The sequence below is a fragment of the Rhea pennata genome, chromosome 22 (genome assembly GCF_028389875.1).
Source record: "Rhea pennata isolate bPtePen1 chromosome 22, bPtePen1.pri, whole genome shotgun sequence".
Lineage (NCBI taxonomy): Eukaryota > Metazoa > Chordata > Aves > Rheiformes > Rheidae > Rhea > Rhea pennata.
Window position 1 is genome coordinate 9233745 of NC_084684.1, and position 17315 is coordinate 9251059.

General features: G+C 39.8%; 2 protein-coding genes across 8 annotated transcripts in view; one reads left to right on the forward strand and one right to left on the reverse strand.

The window, feature by feature from the left end:
* Positions 1 to 1019: 1019 nt before the first annotated feature.
* SLC45A1 (solute carrier family 45 member 1) overlaps positions 1020 to 17315 on the forward strand; it is an 87462-nt gene continuing 71166 nt past the window's right edge. For all 7 annotated transcript variants that reach the window (XM_062593254.1, XM_062593255.1, XM_062593256.1 and 4 more), the window contains exons 1-2: positions 1020 to 1397; positions 6411 to 6505. The gene's annotated coding sequence lies outside the window, so the exon portion shown is untranslated. The remainder of the gene's footprint in view (positions 1398 to 6410; positions 6506 to 17315) is intronic.
* ERRFI1 (ERBB receptor feedback inhibitor 1) lies at positions 3897 to 13820 on the reverse strand. The gene is made up of 4 exons (XM_062593267.1): positions 13728 to 13820; positions 7340 to 7537; positions 7128 to 7204; positions 3897 to 6497 (listed from the first exon to the last, which is right to left on the reverse strand). Exons 2-4 carry the CDS (start codon positions 7459 to 7461, stop codon positions 5299 to 5301), a joined length of 1398 nt encoding a protein of 465 aa, XP_062449251.1. The 5' UTR covers positions 7462 to 7537; positions 13728 to 13820; the 3' UTR covers positions 3897 to 5298.

Below are 17315 nucleotides of genomic sequence, written 5' to 3' on the forward strand. Positions count from 1 at the left end.
CCTGCAGATAGATAAAATGATATATTTTGTTACCTTTATCTCAATTTTTTTTCTTGAAAGTAATCTAGGGAGCATGTGTTTAACAGAGCTTATAATACTATTAAAAGTGGTTATGGGGGGGGCACAGTTTAATCATGATTTTGAAGGGTGGGAATTTCACCGTGACTGATTTGGTTATCATCTTAACCCTGAGTTCTTGACAAGACTGTCTTAGTTTGGACAGCATCTGCAACTGTGCCCTACTGTAATAACTGCCCTTGCAATGTTGATGTCTTTGTCCTGGACTAGGCTGATGCTCTGTGAAAACAGAAACAAGGCTGCTGCAGAAGGAAAGGCGATTTCTAGGAGAGCTCTTTGGTACTTTCAGTAGAAGAGGAATTGTGCCTATTACAGTGTGGGAATGAATGGGAAACTAATAGCAACAGTAACACAAAGGAGCAGTAATTTCAACTGATTGCAGAATTTAATTAAGTTGTCAATCAGCATGTCACTAAATCAGGTTTACTTTCTGTTTTGATTTTGCTTTATGGTGCAAGAGAAACCAATGATCAAGAGTTAACTGTCCTCCCATTACAGCTGTGTGTTATTCCCTGGATAAGATCCTCAGACAAAATCTGTAAGATTACCATGGTGAAGTTCAATGAATGAGAGGGTGTTTGTCTTGTTTTTTTTTTTTTTTTTTGTTTGTTTTTGTTTTGTTTTCCCCTTCTTCTTTTTCAGGTCACCAGGTACCAACACAGCCTCTCCTTTTCAGGAACAGGCATGTTGAGGAAAGCATCCTATTACTGTGTTATCAGCTAGACTCAGCTCCTCTCAGTTTATTTTCTGGCCTGAAACCTGCAAAGCCCTGGGACGTATCTACAACAGCTAAGTAGCAAAGTAGCATTATGCAATGCTGATCCTTTCCCTGTGTGGTAGCACTGGTTTTCAGGCTAGCAGGAGGTGCTCCTCCCAATTTCCCCGCCTCCCCCTCCCCCCCCCCCCACCCCTTAACTTTGCTGCCAGCCTGGTTTCATGGAGGTACTGCTCAATGAGCATGGCCTCAGCATAGAGCTGCTCTGGATCCCGCCTCTAGTGTTCATTGCAGTGCAACCATTTGCCCTGGCAGAGTTGCCTCTTGGGACCGACTGGTTCTCTAGCTTCCCCAAGTGGCCACAGAAGTTCTGCAGGGGGAAGAGATGATGCTAAGTAGGAGATGAGCAGTGTGTACAGCCCACTTCTCAAATCAGGAAGCATTGTTTTCCCTTAGATGTACATCTTCCCTGTTTTAACCCAACTTTCTTGGCTCTTCAGACTCCAGCGTATCACATCAGAACTCCTTTGAAGTCTGATTATTCCAGTCAAATCTATCTGGCAAGGGGCTTCCTCCTGAGAGGCAGCTTTCAGGCCCTACCCAGGTGAGTCCAAGCTCTAAATATTCAAATGTGATCAGACTGTTGCAAAAGCATGTTGTGCCCTGTCAGGTCTTATCACGTGTCAGGGTATGAGCAGAGAAATGCCTTCTGGCCAGAACTTGCAAAGCTGCCTCCACAGCTCTAGAGCCTAATTACTTGCTTGAAAAACTGAAGTTTGGATGATGCTTTTGCATCACCCAACCTTTGTCCCCCAAAGCATAGGAATCCCACATTGCCTAGGCTTATAGAGGAGAGGCCTCCACTTTCCTTTGCCTGTGACAGTTCCCCTCCCCACCCATGTCACCAAATGAAAACTACTGAACTGTGGAACAGGTCCTCAGGGAAACCTCATTATTTGGGGTTTTTAGAGGGCAAGCAGCTAATTTACTTGAATAGTGCAGAACTGTTGCCTTTAGATGGCTGTTCTCATATCAGAGGCCTGCGAGCTCTGTGATCCAGGTGAATTTCTTGCTCGCAACCAAGCAATTCAACTCGTTATTCTCTGAATTCAGGTTCAGTCTGGCTTACCTCACAGATGCACTAAACTTGTAAGTTACATACTTATATAAGTTACATACTTATTAACTTATATAAGCTATAAACTTGTAAGTTATAACTTAATATTGTGCTGTAACTCAGCTGACACACACCAAGAAAGATGGCACAGGTACAGAAGTCTCTTTTTAATTCAGGATTGAGTAGACAAATGTCAATACTCAAAGGGAAGGAGCATGCGATTCTAATTTTTTTAAAAGAAAAACAATAATGGAGGTTATGTTAAAAGTCTTGCACTACTTGAAATTTCAGAAAAGCCTTTATAAGACCATTCAAAAGCACACATTTGATAAAGTTTTTAAATTTTTCAGTGCTTATAACAAATATGCATCATGAAGACTTGTTTAGCTGTTAGTTATTTCAGAAGTCTTTGGCTTGCACTGTGCAAATACTAACACATAGCATCTACTCAGTGTAAAGCACAGTGAGTTTGGAAAGAGCTCATCCTTTCACTGTGCTGACAAAGAGAACAGTGAATGAGCCCTGACAGCAAGCAGGGAAGCTCAAGCATGCAGCTTTACTTCATCCAAATACAATGTCTTCTGCATCCAGTAATACAGAAGCCTAGGCTGGCCTCCCTGTAAAGAGCGGGTCATTTCTCAGCATGTATGCTAGGTGCTTAGCTTGGGAAGAGTATGGCTCTCCCCTGAACATTTTAAGCCAAAACAGGCAACACAACTGAAATTAGAGGTGGCCCTTACTGTGTGATAACTGGATAGGGTGGTTTGCTTCTCCCCTTGCCCTGTAACTTTGCTTTGACTTTGCTACTGATTTGAGTAAATGCTGCTAAGGACAGAACTGTGACTTGAGGCCTTTGGGAATTCAAGGACTTCCAACTAAGGGGAAAGAGCAGTAAGTCCAAGGTGCGGGGGGGGGGGTTAGAGCATTAGGAATGAAGCAGGACCCAGAGACAAAAGGATGAGATATGCAGGGCAATTAGTTTTAGGCAGAGTTCTAGTGAAATTACCACTATTAAGTCTGTGCTCAGTCTGATGCTGAGCAAGGAACTAGCTGCTGTCTAAGTGTTGATTTGTGTGTTGCAGCAGTGACGGTGTAACTGAGAAAGCATGTTATTTTGGGGGACACAGGGTTAAAACTGCTCTGATTTAGTAAGAAGGCTGCAAATACCAACTTCATTTTGTACCTAAGAATATTTTAGGGCAGAAGGAAATGACTTTCAGTAGGATGAGTATTAGAGTCAGCCCTGCACAGGATTAGATTACTTGTTTATGCTTTGGTGGCCAATCTTTGGGTTCTTAAAGTGATACAGCACAGCAGGAGGTTTTTAAAATACTCAGCATAAAGCTTAGCAGTCTCCCCTGCTATAAAAGCTAAAATGAGCATTACTGAAAAACTATGTGAAGGCAAGGGTTGACCTGCATACACTGCTAAGAGATCAAAATTGTGTGATGCTTCCTATCTTCAGTAACTATATCCAAGTCTCACATCTTACAGATAAAGATTTGTTTTTTTGAAGAGTAACGATAATTTTTTTCCTGTTAAGCAAAAGAAAAAAGAATACAAATTTATGCTCAAGCCTTTTCTTCGTTTTCAAAATATGAGCAATTCCCCCTTCAGTCACCTTTCAGGTCCAGTTTAAGTCTTTTTAACAGATGAGAAATTGAAGTCAGGAACATTGTTGTCTGCAAGACTGTACCTAACATGCTATGGGTGACTCCAGAAATAACAAGTTATTATTCTTAATGGGCCACGTAGGACACCATTGCCAACACACAGTTATATACACCAAACTACCAGATACTTTAGTAAAGAGGAATTAAAATTAGATCTATGCAATATGAATGATCAGAGATGTCCACAGAAATCTTTAATTAAACAGAAACTGAATTCATCATGTTTCACATTTAGTATTTTTCACTTTAAATTTCCCAGTAAATGCAAGTACACAGTTGTATACATTACCCAATAAAGCAAAAAACCAAGATGTATCATAAATAGTATATTTTAACTTTATTAAACTCAAGACATGACAATATTCAAAATACAAAGTGAATTATTTTTAATCAATACTGTACACAATGCAGAAATCAGTGCATTTCTATAGCATGTATTTCACCTTCATTTAGTTTGTACTAAAACAAATAAAAAGTAAGCTTTAAAATAGCTCAAACATCTCATTCAGCAGTTTAAACTGTAAACAAGCTTGTTCATGTATGTTAGGAGGAACATATTTAACTTTTGTACCTCCATTAATGAGCACCCTTTCTCTTGTGCTTATCTGTAAAAGAATAAATGTAATCAAAATGAGCATGAAAAACTCCTAATGCACAAATCTGGCACCTCGGTGAATTTTAGTGGCTCACCGAGACAGAATGAGGAAAAAAAAGAAAGAAGCAGCATCTGAAGCAGAGAGAGATGGGACTGACACTGTTCATAAATGGAATCATGTTTTTTCCATACCCTCCTCCTCCCCTAAAATACTGAATAGAAACCAAAACACAAGACCAGCTTGTGTTGTGTTGTGTTTCTGTTTAATACAGTCAGAATTTCAGACTCTAGATGAGCCTATAGTTGTTACTGTCTGTTTACTAGCAATTATATAACTGTTCATATCCTCTGCCACTTTTAGGACACATTCACCCCTTTCTAGGACCCATCAGGAAAAGAGTAGCAGAAGCTTCGCAAGTCCCTTCTCTTCAAGTCTCTTCTAGGAGAAATGACAAAATTGAGCCTAGTGTCTCTAACTATTGAAAGAATCCACAGAGCCTAACTCTGTTCCAAGCTACTTCACTTAAAAAAAAAAAAAAAAAAAAAATCTACTAGCGTCCAATTAAGCTGTCAAATAGACTCAGTCTAAATGCTTTTCCAATATGCTTGTCAAGTCTCAAAGTAGATATTAGATCCTTACCTTCTAACCAGGAAGTTACCTTCTAACCAGGCTGGCATATCCTAGTGAAAGAGAACCTTCTTGTTCTCAGCAATGTTACCATCATAAGAAATTCTGGAAATGCCCGATATGAAAACTGTACTGCATTATCTGCTCTGTTGTCGGTTGTATACATCACTCATAAGCAAAGCTAGATTTTCTTTTTTGATAATGTGACTACCAAATATGTTAAGCTAGGGTAACATAACTGGCCAGCTGCGACTATTATGCCTCGATATGTTTCTATGGAATCTCTGTAGGTTTTCAACTTTGACCAAGACAAGAAAGCCAGTCTTAAGAAACATATTGGAGATATGCAGCATAATAGGCTTTTACCATCCACTTCCCAGTTCTCAGAGGACAAACTGGTCCTACTTCATTATTTGAGAACCTTAAGAACTTTGTGACATGATAAAGTTCTGCTTCATTCAGAACAACCGAGCTGAGTTGTGTTCCCAGAAACTACGGAGAAACTACGTAAGATAAGTGTTTTCGTTTTAGATGACCTGCTATGTCCATTCTAGTTTTTGAGTCCAGTTTTGTTGAGGTTGAAGTGGCTGTGCAGTCACCAGACCAGGACTGTACCTCTGAATTAGAGCTAGTTTCTTCTGCTTCTCTGAAGAATTTCTCATACTTATCCAGATATGGAGGCCTTTCAGGCAGCAGATAATAGTGTGTTGAACTGGCCTTCTTACCATTTTCAATAATGGGAAGAATGCAAGGGATCCTGTTGGCAGATCCTTCACTATTTTGTCTCTGTAGAGCTTTGCTGCTGACATATTTAGGATCAGGTGCAAAACTCTGGGTGGGGGGCATAATACCATTGAGGTATGATGGCAGGCTTTTAGGACTGGGTGTACGGGAATTGCTGCGGGACAAAGGTTCCCTTGGAGGCACTTTGGGAGGCCTGTCTTCATCACTGTATGCACTAGAAGCAACTTCTGCTGACCACCTTCTGTAATCTGGTTTGAGAGCCCTTGGAGGTATGGGAACCCTTGGTGGAATCTCTGGTTTATCTTCATCAGAATTTGGAGAAGACCTGTTTAAGTGTCCAGATAGTCTCACTACTGGTTTACTGAGTGATCCAGCAGGCCCTGAATGGGACCTTCGCAAACGTCTATGCAGCTGCTGTGGAGGAGGATAAATACTAGATATGTATCCATTTAGACTTTGTGCAGGGTTGGTACCTTCCGGTTTTGGTCCTGCAGGAGCATCAAAATATGCATAATTGATTTGTCCACAACCCCTAAAGCTCCGCCTGCTCGAGGCACTGGACTTAAAAGAAGGAAGTTCATTATCTTTTAACAAAAAGTCAGTGTCTGAGCTAGTCAGGAATTCCACTTCTTTATCAACCTCGTCTGAAGTAAGATCCTCAGAAATAGGCAGTGGAGGTAATGGCCTAGAGCTGCGGTCATTGGAAAATGCAGACAGAAATTGAATTGGTCCATTTTTTATTGGCATGTGAGGAGGTGTTTCTTCAGAAACATAGCCCATAGTTAATGACAGTTTACTAAAGCCAGGAACAAGATGGTCTTCATATCTTGAAATTGGCTGTTCATTTTTGGGACTTACAGGAACTGGACTGGATTTCTGAGATGGAACCTGGATGCAACTTGCAGCAAAGCTGTGGTCATTCATGGAAGAATGGTCTGAAGAGTGCCCTAAGAAGGTGAGAAAGTCTTAGAACACACTTCTAAGTAACATTCTACCATAGGACTTTGCCACTACATATTTAACTAGTTCTTCCTAATACAACAGGAAGTAATGTCTGCTTAATGATTCCAGAAGCAAAACTTAACTGCAAGACTGAAGAGATCTGTAATTGGCATGTGCTGAGTTAGGAGAGCAGCTGATTATGTTATAATTTTAGGCCAGTGCTTCAGTTAAATGGCACAGTTTGAGACGCCATGCATAAGTAATAGAGCAGAGCTGCAGTTACATAGATCTCACTGGACTATCACAAAAAGAAGTGCTGTTTCCCTAAAGGGCTTTTTGTCAGGAGTATAACAGCAACTCAGAGGCTTGTAAACACAAAGAAAAGATTTTCTTGATTACACATTTGAAATAATTTGCATGTTTTTTTTAAAAAAAAAAAAAAAAAAGTAGTTTTTTTTTTTTTTTTTTTTTTTTTTTTTTGAAAAGAGATGTTTGCTTTCTGTCACCAGAGGGCAGCCTTATATCCAAAATGAGAAAGCCCTTAGTGTCTTAGTCAATACTTGAGGACTCTTTCTTCCCAGACATCCATTACAGTACTTGAAGTGATACATTTTTAAAATCTTCATTATACTTACCACTGGATGGTAAATGTTGCTGTGCTGATGGATTCAAATTATATGCCACAGCTATAGGGTCCACATTAAAGAAAGTACTAAAAAGTAAAAAACAAACAAAAAAAGAAAATCCTTCACTGTAAGAGAACCATAGATCACTACTGATAAAAGTATTCTTAACCCTCCTCATCTTACACTAGAAAATGCAATAGATAAATTTATCCCTCACTTACTTTTCAAATCCACTGTGGCTACCCCAACAGGTTTTCAGACTCCCCATGCCTTGGCTAGTATGAAGAAATCCAGTTTTTAATGGGACTCTAATCTCTTGTGCAGCAACTCCTGCAGTTGACATGGTGTACTGCTCTATGGTGATATCTCCCAACCTTAGAAATTCAGAGTCTTGAGAGGCTTCCTGCAACTTGCGTTCCCTTCAGAAAAGAGAGGGGCACAGATATCAGAAATGCAAACATACCGTCATCTAAAATTTCAGTACTTCAAGGAAGGAATTAAATAACTGTTTTGACAAGGCTTTCTATCCCAAAACCTTCCAGTAGGAAAGTTTAACAAATCTGTTTGTCTCTGATTATAAAACTGAAATAAGTTTGGTAAGTCCGTTTCCAGAATTAAGCTGTATAGAAATGAGACAAATATGTTCTGTAAGAAAGACTAGTGATATATAGGAACTGTGCACTGATAAATTCAGTTCTTACGCATAAACTGCCAATTATTTAGACAAATTCAGTTTGCCAGAGCCATCTGTCTTTAATTTTGTAGTAGACAAATCTATAGCTGGTTCTTTTTGCCAGTGAGCTTATGATTTGCAGTGCAGCCGACATTATATATATATATATATAAAAAGTTTAGGCTATTTTAAGTACTAACTTAAAAAAGCTAAAAAATAGCTTTTTCTTGAAAGAACAGTTGCAATAAACAAGATTGACTGCTTAAATCAGAAGTGCAATTGCTCTCCAAACTCTTTTCATATAAACCACTATTACTAATAAGCTTAAGCAAAAAGATACTTAAAATCATCCTCAAGTTTTCATCTGGCTATTTACTTCAAGCAAATAAGAAATCTAGCATTTTGAAATAAACAGTCTGCTCTTTTCAGATTTATTTTGAATGTGCGAACAATGATTTACCTCATCTATTTACAATTGGAAAGGAGTGCTAGCAATTGCTTTAAATTCAATAGGCAACCATACCCTCAATTCAGCAGGTACAATATGGTATTGTTTAATTTTTTTTTTAAACAGTTTAATTAATATCTTTCTTGAGAAAGATGTCCAGTTTCTAATGCAAAATTTCTTTTCTAAAGAAAAATTCGACCTAAATAGAAGTCAAACAACTGGCGTGAGTTCCATCAGCATACTATACACATCAGAAGAACACCTTGACAGTATGTTACTGCCTGACAATGGGGTACAGAAACAAGTAATAGCTTATGCTTAACATAATTCTGTTCAAAAATAGGCTAATTCCTCTATGCAGAATATGTCTAATTTTCCTCTTCCTTTAAGAGGAAAGAGCCTCTTATTTATTTGCAATACAAGAGGGATGGCAGGCTTCTAAGCAGCACTGGAACCAAGTGTCCCAGAATTAATTTGAAATCTAACACCAAAATTTGCCTTTTATAAAATGTTGAAGCAAGAACTTCTCTGTTATGCTTTTCTAAATGTTGAATTTGGTCTAAGATTGATCTTCCAAACAAAAAGACATGTGCAAAATAGCTTATGTAAGTCAATAGTTCATTAGACCTCATCACATTCTCTTTGAATGTGAAGATGTTCCTAATCATGATTAAGAATGATCACACTTGTTAATAGATACAAGTTTTTAGCCAGTCATGCAGGAATTCTACAGATGAGGCTATTGGCATTGCTAGAAATGAACAAGACCCAATCTAGCATTCTTTTGACTGCAGTACAGCATTACAGTCTTAACCGTATTGATTTCAGCCCTCTTATTTTAGTAAAGAGTACTTATTTCCTTTTAAGACAAACATCTTAAACTAGCCTAAGCTAGGTAATTTTTGCATCACACAGTCAGATCCCAGTAATGGGAATTACAGACTTTCAAATTAAAATTAAATATAAATCTATCAACTGCAAGAAGCAATAACATAGTTCTCACTAGCAAATGAGTACAAAATCTCCAGTATTCCAATTACAGCAGGACTTTCCTTATAGTTCTTTAAATGCAGGCAGAACCATTTTCTAAGTGGAACACAAGACTGGAGAAATCCATTTGTCAAAAAGCCTTAAGCAGCACAACGGAAGTATAGTACCAATTCTAAAATGGGTTCAGGTTATGTTAAAGCAATTTGCAAATAAAATGTCAATCACATCAGCTCACGCTATACAGAGCGATGATATTTGTGCCTCACAGAGCTCTTGAGTGTCCACAGATTGCAGATTCCTAGTGAGGAATCTGCAAAATAGATATTGGAGACTGAATTACTGAACTTGAGCTTAATGACTATGAAGGGGTCTGTACTTCTATTCCAGAATTTTTTGGAGTCGTATACAAGTCCGAGTTGAAAAACAATGATACAGAGCACTGATTAGTCAGCAAATGATAGCACTCCACCTCACTCGCATACAAGATCTGACAAGACCATAAGGGAGAGAGACAATGATTATGATATAAAAAGAAATGAGACAGGAAGAGGGGTGGCATTGCTGTTGTTTGAGAGCACATGTCATGTACTTGCTGTGATAACATAAAACCCTTGCAGGATTTGCTAAGAGGCCCAACCTCCATCAGATCCCATGCCAAAACCACTGCTAGTAATTACTGTGTCCGCCTCCTGAATGTTGTCTAAATCTCAGCTTTCAGAGTGAGAGTTGCACAATGGTCTCTCTGACATCCCTCTGGAATGCTAAACTTGATCTCTGAAATGAACTTAAATATTTACATATTCTAGGAAAAGGTAATTTTAACTTGTTTCAATCAACTCTTTATTTCTAAAAATAAAATGGAGAGAAATTTTGCAGTCATAAAACTCATTTGCTTCTAACAATAATCCTTTTGTGAAGTACGGAAGGTGACTTGCCTTGATGTTTCAATGGGGAGTTGTGAACAGATTGAGTTACGAAACTGTCCTCCATGCTGTAAGCTAAAAGTATGGAGAGAAAGTAGCTACATAGCTGCATATGCTTCTTTACAGATTGAAATCCCTGAGTCAAGAGAGTTAGGTTTGTATTTCACAAAATTGCATACACTTTTTTGAACAGACATTAAAAAGTGTAAGTGGGAGTCATAGAGATATGTAACTGAGGAGTATGAACGCTGAGTTTTATAGAGTGTGGTCTTACTGAAGCTGAGCATTACTTAAGTAAATTGATTTTTACCAAATAGTAGAGAATAGCAGCATCTTGAAATACATGAGTTTGTCATGAGAATATAAACCCAACAGCTTCCATCTTAATTGTAGGTCCAAACCTGCCTCCCTAAAGATTTAAGAATGTAAACTTATAAATTTTTTTAAAAAATACATCTGCTAGAGAATATTGACACTATGCAATAAGGCAGCATTTTGGATCTCATGTCTTTTTGCTACTTATTTGCAGAACTTGTTACAGTGGGTTTCACAGTTATTCTACCTGTCTGGCCTAGTTATGCATGGATTATAGCACTTGGAAGCACTTTCAGCATTTACTGAACATGTTACAGTTTCAGTCTTACTCAAAAGAAACTAACTTAACACAAAATAAGACTATAGCTAGTAATAACTAGTTGTTAAGCTTAAAGACACAAGCCAAGGCAATTCAAGGGCTTGAGGGTGCATTAGAAAGCTATCAATGCTATCCACCATAAAGGAAGGTAGAGAGGAAAGTTTTTAAATATTCATGCCTGCCTATATTAACAAATATAAATTACTTTAAATACCTGAGATAATGAGATTGAAGAAAGATTTTTAGATGGCCAAATATATGATCTGAATATTTCAGGAAAAATCTTGTAAGCAAGAAGAACATTCTGAAATTGAGTTATACAAAACATCCCAAATATACAGTTTTCCTGCTGACAGTTATTACTAAATATGTGTTACAGCAACAGTAATCCTCTATTTAGAAACTAAGAAATATCTGCATCTCTTAGATCACTACCATCACACAAAATCTGGTTAGTTTTTCCTGGATGTTATATCTGAGGCAAAGCAGTTCTATAACAGAGGAAACCTCTCTGGTATGCACAACAGACCACAGCATGTCCTAAAACATTTCACTTAGTGGATATATATGCAGTTCACTATAAAGATTTTTGAATGCCTGCTCAAATTTTGGATATGTTTTATAGGACTAGAGTCTTTAAAAGGTAGATTATACACTACTTGTAAGAAGTCAAAGAAGAAAATTAAGAACATTAAAAACAAGGACTACCTACCACTTCTGTGAAAAATTGTGGCTACCTTAAATCCACAACCTATTTTTGCTCACCTTGCCAACACATATCTTTAACAAATCTCAGAAGCAATTCATAGGAGGAGGGGCACATTTTTGCACTACAAGTCATCCGCCCCAGCTAGCTGTTCCTTATTTGACAATGTGATGTAATTTCCTCTCTCTCTTTTTTAAGTGATGGTTGTATATTGAAATGTAAGGACCAGGGGGAGAGCCACTCTGTTTCAAATTTAAGCATTTCAGACTTCCAACTGAACTTTAAAAAGCGTAAATGATCATAGTATACTTTCTGGAAATCAAGATACTTTTCTCCTACCTTGGTTCTCTAATGGTCATTACATCCCTTAAGTGCTCTGACTTTCCAACCAGATAAATGCTAAATAACTGACACCTAACAAAAATGATCAAGGAAAGGTTAGTTTAAATCTATTAGTTTTATAAAGAATCAGATCTTATTTACTAAGCACTGAAGTTCCACAGTGCAGTACACTATTCCTCAGAATCACAAGCTAAAGCATGCTCAGATATAGGTCCCAGAAGATGCTTTTTTTCCATTATACGAATCATTCTTTAGGGTACTTGGGATGCTCTTACAGCTTTGAGAGATTTGTTTCTACGCATACTGTCAACCAAAAATGGACTACTTTGTTGCAGAAAATTTAAGACAATCACTTAGTGCAGACAGAAAAAAAGGTGCTCAAATTACAAGAGTTTGTGTATTAGGTGAATTCTATAGATAGACTCCAAACAGCGATTGGCAGGACTTAAATTTAAGAGTTAAATCAACTGAACAGTATGCAAAAAAAGGTATCAAGACTATAGGAGAGAGGTATTTTGGAATATAATGAAAGAGCTACAGTTCACCAAAAAGTTAAGCTCAGTTAAAATCTAGGCTACCATTTTCATGGCCCTACACAGCACCTGGAAGGAGCCTGTAAATTCTCAGTAGAAAACTAACAATTAAATACCAAGACAGTTGCCTTGCCTCTGCTGTCAAATTTCAGATGCGTGTTTAAGGCACAGTACTTCATCCTCCTGAAAATTTTAATGTGAAAATAGCCAGCTCACATTCAGGAAATATAAATTCCTTTACAGCTGACTCAGTCATAACTACAGTGCTAGACCTATCACAGTCCACTACAAAGAAGTGCAATTCCTCTCTTCTAAAATAATTCCTGAACATATGCCCCCAGAAAGGTAGTAACCAGTTCTTCAAAAGTCATACCTGAAACCCAGCCAGTGAGTGAGCTTTATATATTTATTTCTCAGATAAATACAGCCAAATCGCTAAGGAAAAAAAAAAAAAAAAAAAAAAACCACGTTTGTGTACAAAATAGTAAGGATGAATACAGCAGTTCGGTTTTCTCTTTTAAACGTTTACTAGCTTATAAATGCAGGTTTCCGTCTGGGAATGTTCCGGTGGCATAGGAGCTTAAAAAAGTAACAGCATATGATATTTTCAGAGCATTACCAACAGAATGTTTTGATCCAGTAAAGAAAAAAGACAGCCAAACCCCTCCTATTCTCAGGGTTTAAACTTCACTGCATGAAGGCTGGCAGGGAGGTGCTTTGTAGCATTGAGATGCATTGCACGCTTGTCATTCCAGCATGACAAAAATTCAAATGTTTCCGAGCTGATCGGAGAGACCTTGCCTCCCAGAGCCTTCAGCATCCCGTGTGCATGTATATATTGTATATATAGAAAATAAAAACTTAGTGGTTATCTGTAGATCAGACACAACATACGCTGGTTTAGTGCTTAAGCGATAGCGCAAAGGGTCCCCAGTGAGCGCACTGGGGTCGCCAGGACTGCTCGCGCCGCGGGGCTGCCGTGCGCGCCTCGCGTTGCGTAACCGCACAGAGCGCGGCCGCGGAGGGCACAGGAGCTCCAGAGCGGCGCTGCACGGGCTGTAAGGGTAGAGCGAGGTCTCCAGAGCTAAACGCGGCAGATTGGCTAGTTTAGAAAAACCAAAGACGGGCTCGCACTTAAGTCGTGAAGAAACGCTTATTCTGAATTCAGACATCCCAAATCAGAGTGCGCGGCCTCCGAAGGGAAAGGCAGCAAACGCGCCCCTCGCCCCGGCCCAGGCCGCGGCCCGGCCCCGCCGCCTCCCCTGTACCGCCGCCGCCGTGGGCCGCGGCTCTGCGGCAGGGCCCTGCCCGGTCCAGCTCTCCCCGCGGTGCACCGCCAGTGCAGGGGGCGCTCACTCACCCCGCAGGCGTCGCCGCAGCTCCGCATGTCCCCGCGCGGCCGCGGCGCGCCCGGCTGCGCCCAGCCCACAGCCGCTGCCGAGGCCGCTGCCGCCGCTGCCTGACCGAGTGCAGCAGCGCCGCGGGCGGCCGCTCTTGTAGCAGGGGGCGGGGCCGCCGGGCCGGCCGCGCCCCCACCCCGACGCCCCTCCCCCGCTGCGCGCGCGTCACGAAGGCGGCGGCGGCTTCCGGCGGCGCGCGCGTGTCCGGCTGCGCGCGCGCGCCGCTCGTGGCTGCGTGCTGGCTTCCGGCGGCGGCGGCGCGCGCGCGGCAGGTTGCGCGCGGGCCGTTAGCGGCCGCCCACCCTCCGCGCGGCAGCGGCGCTCTTGATTTCCAGAGACTCTGACCAACTGCTAAACGTAGGCTTGGATGAGATTCTCCCCAGTTTGTAATTTAACTTTATGAAATGTTCCGCCTGTGTTGTACTGTTCTGGGTAGGTAGGTCTTAAACTGATTCCTCCAGCTGCAGAAGTGTTTCCAAGAGAATGCTTTCCCCAGTGATTGTCAGGGCCCGGGCCGGTGGAGGCATTTTTGCCTTCTTACATTACTTAGCCGAGTTATCTGTAATCTTTCCAGATATCTACAGTGCAGCTGCATGTCTATCCTGCTTATTTAGCCACCAGAGTGTGCTCTCTTGCTCTTTTTTTCCCCTCTTCCCCCTCCACTGAAGGAAACTGCTTGCAACTAGGAGATCCAGGAAAGATGCTGAAAACTTTGCTACCCATCCATTTAATACGGTGAGAAGTGTTACCACTTTCTCTTGTGTTCTCTCTGAGGATAGTATGCTTAGTTTTTTGGGGTTTTTTTTGTTTTTTTTTCTTCTAATTATAGCAATGCCTTTCTTTGGGGAATGAATCGAAGCTAGTTCTTACCATAAGCCCTGTGGAGTTGAAGTATTTTGCATTCCCCCTGAAGATTTGCACTTCAGTATTACCAAAAGGAGAGGGGGAAAAAAGAAATTCATTGCTGAAGAATTGCTGCTGTGAACATCCTCTTTTCGGAGATTTATGTTGAGATAAATTCATCTTCATGTGCAGAGATTTTTGGGGAATCTTGATAATCCCACATGAGTTGTCACATCCACATCAGTCTATTTGGGGTCTGGAGTTAGCGTTCCTGGTAGGAAGTTGTAGTGGCTGGAACAGAAGGGTTCTTGGATGAAGTGTGTTGTGCGAAGGCCATGTTTTGTGAGCATCTGTAGGCAATGCAGTTTACTGCAGTAAAAACTATACGCACTCATATTTTTTTTTTCTTTTTTGTAATCAGGTTTTCTGTACAATGCAGTCGTTTCTTTGTTGGATAAAGACATATCAGTGTGGGGTTCTAATATTCCTGGCAGCAAGGATAGCCAGTGGTAGCCATTTAACAAAATGTGTCTATTATACTTTTTGAACTAGAGTAATTAGAAATATTTCCACAAAAGAAGAATATCTGATCTCCTTTCATAGCTGTATTTGTTTTTCTCTGTGCTTTTGCACTAAGGGATCCATGTCGACCTCTCCTGCTTTCTCTATTGTGGGTTTCTACTGACCTCTGATTAAAGCCCCCTATCTGCTCTTGCTCTTAGTGACAGAAAGCCCTGCTATTACAGATCTGTACTATGAGAGCTGCTGTATTGCTATACAGACTAAAGTGATGTGGGGAAAAAACGGAAGGAAGAAGAAGTAGGAGAGTTTTTTTTTTTTTCCTTAGATATATGCATGCATATGAGAATAACAAAGAGGTCCTCTGAAATCAGCTGCACGTATAAATGGATGTGAAGTGAAAGGAGTATAAGGGAGCGTGTCAAAAGAAAGGAGGAGAGCATATAAGTAAGATTTTGTGTCTCTAGTGCACTATGGTACACTGCATTATGGTAAAGTTCTGTGCTATATTGTGTTCTGGATGCATGTTTTAGAAGGGGTGGCAACTAGTGCTGATGCCTTGCATTGAACCATATGCTCTCAAAGAACTTCCAAAAGCTTTGCTGTACTTGTGTTGTTCTGGGCTGGAAGACTTTTAAGTGATTAAAGGTTTTTGTGGATGAGCAGCACACACAGAATGGGTCATTTTAAATTTAATGTTAGGAAGTAAATTATCTGTCGGCATGTATGTGGTGAGGAGAAAGTCTGGGTTTCTTGTTTTTTGTTTTTTTTTTTTTTTTTTTTTCCTAATTTTATTGTGTTATGTACATACTTGCTGATGGTGCTAATAATCCTAAATGTTATTATGAATGAATACAAGGGAAAAACTGGTTTTAGAATGTACTTCAGAGTGTTAACATGACTTCGCTAGGACAAACTCCTAGCCAGCTTTGGTGGACCTCAAGAAATAACAGCTGTTTGGCTTTTTAACTTACTTGTGCCTGAGAAGCTTTGGTCCAAGAGAGAGTCATTCTAGCTGTCTCTGGAGATGTTACCCTGTGCCTCTGTATTTCCTTCAGCAGGCCTACTCTTGCTCTCGTAGTTAATTCAGGAGTGCAAATAATGGCACTGAATTTATCCGTTACTGTTAAGTGACCCTGAGGCCTATATTCACTGAAACCCCATTACCTTAAACTTCTGATTGTTTTACTGAATAAAGATATTTAGTAATGGTGCCACTTGTTGTTGGAACATACTGCAGAAGTAAAACAGTATTAAGTATTGATACCTTTTCCCTTTAATAGTTTTTGTGGTGACTTGTGCACAAAAGAAGTTGAAATCTCTACTGACAGTTACATTGTTTTTTTCTGTCCCTTCTCTGCAATATGGAGTTGTTTCAGGACTCTTAAACTGCCTCGTAATTCTGTAGGCATGTGTAAATCATTCTTTCCAATTTGATAATTGCCCTAAAAAGTAACCTGTAAATGATTTTGGACATCCTGGTTGGTTAATAACAGGTCTGGCAAAAAGCAGCTTAGGTACTATTACAAGAAGATTTAAATCTCTCCTGTGCCCTGTTTTAGAGACGGATAACAGGTTTGTCTGTGGTTAATAAATAAAGTGAATTTGAATTTTGTGGGGGAAAAAAAGAAACACTTGGACTTCCATTCATGCTGCAGTGTGAAATCACTGTGATGTTGGAAGTGCTTTGGTCAGACTTGTCCTATTTCAAGCTTACTTTGCAGTATATACCTTTTAATGATCCTGGCTTCCAGGATATTTCCTGTTTTCCAGGTGTTCAACACTTAAAATTTTCAGTTGCTATTTCTATTTGTCTTTGGAGGAGAGAGTCATAAATGTAAGCACCTGCTGGAGAAGTAAAAGGCAAAATCTTTTTAGGAAGGTACAAAATGACAAAAGTAGATCTTCCTACTGAAGGACTAACACAGGAAGTAAAAGAAATCATTTTTTAAAATACAGAATGTCAAATGAGCTCTTATACATTCATTATGTAGATTATGTCATGACCTTTTTGGTGAGCCAACGTCTGTAGACAATAACTGTTCTACAGTAGCTGCCATTTTATATTTCTTAATCCTACCAATTTATGGAAGCTGCTCATGAGCAGGAAGCATGTTTGTCTCTTCCCCTCCCCATTATCAGGTAAGCGTGCCTCAGACTGGATTATCTAAATGGGAATAAGTAGC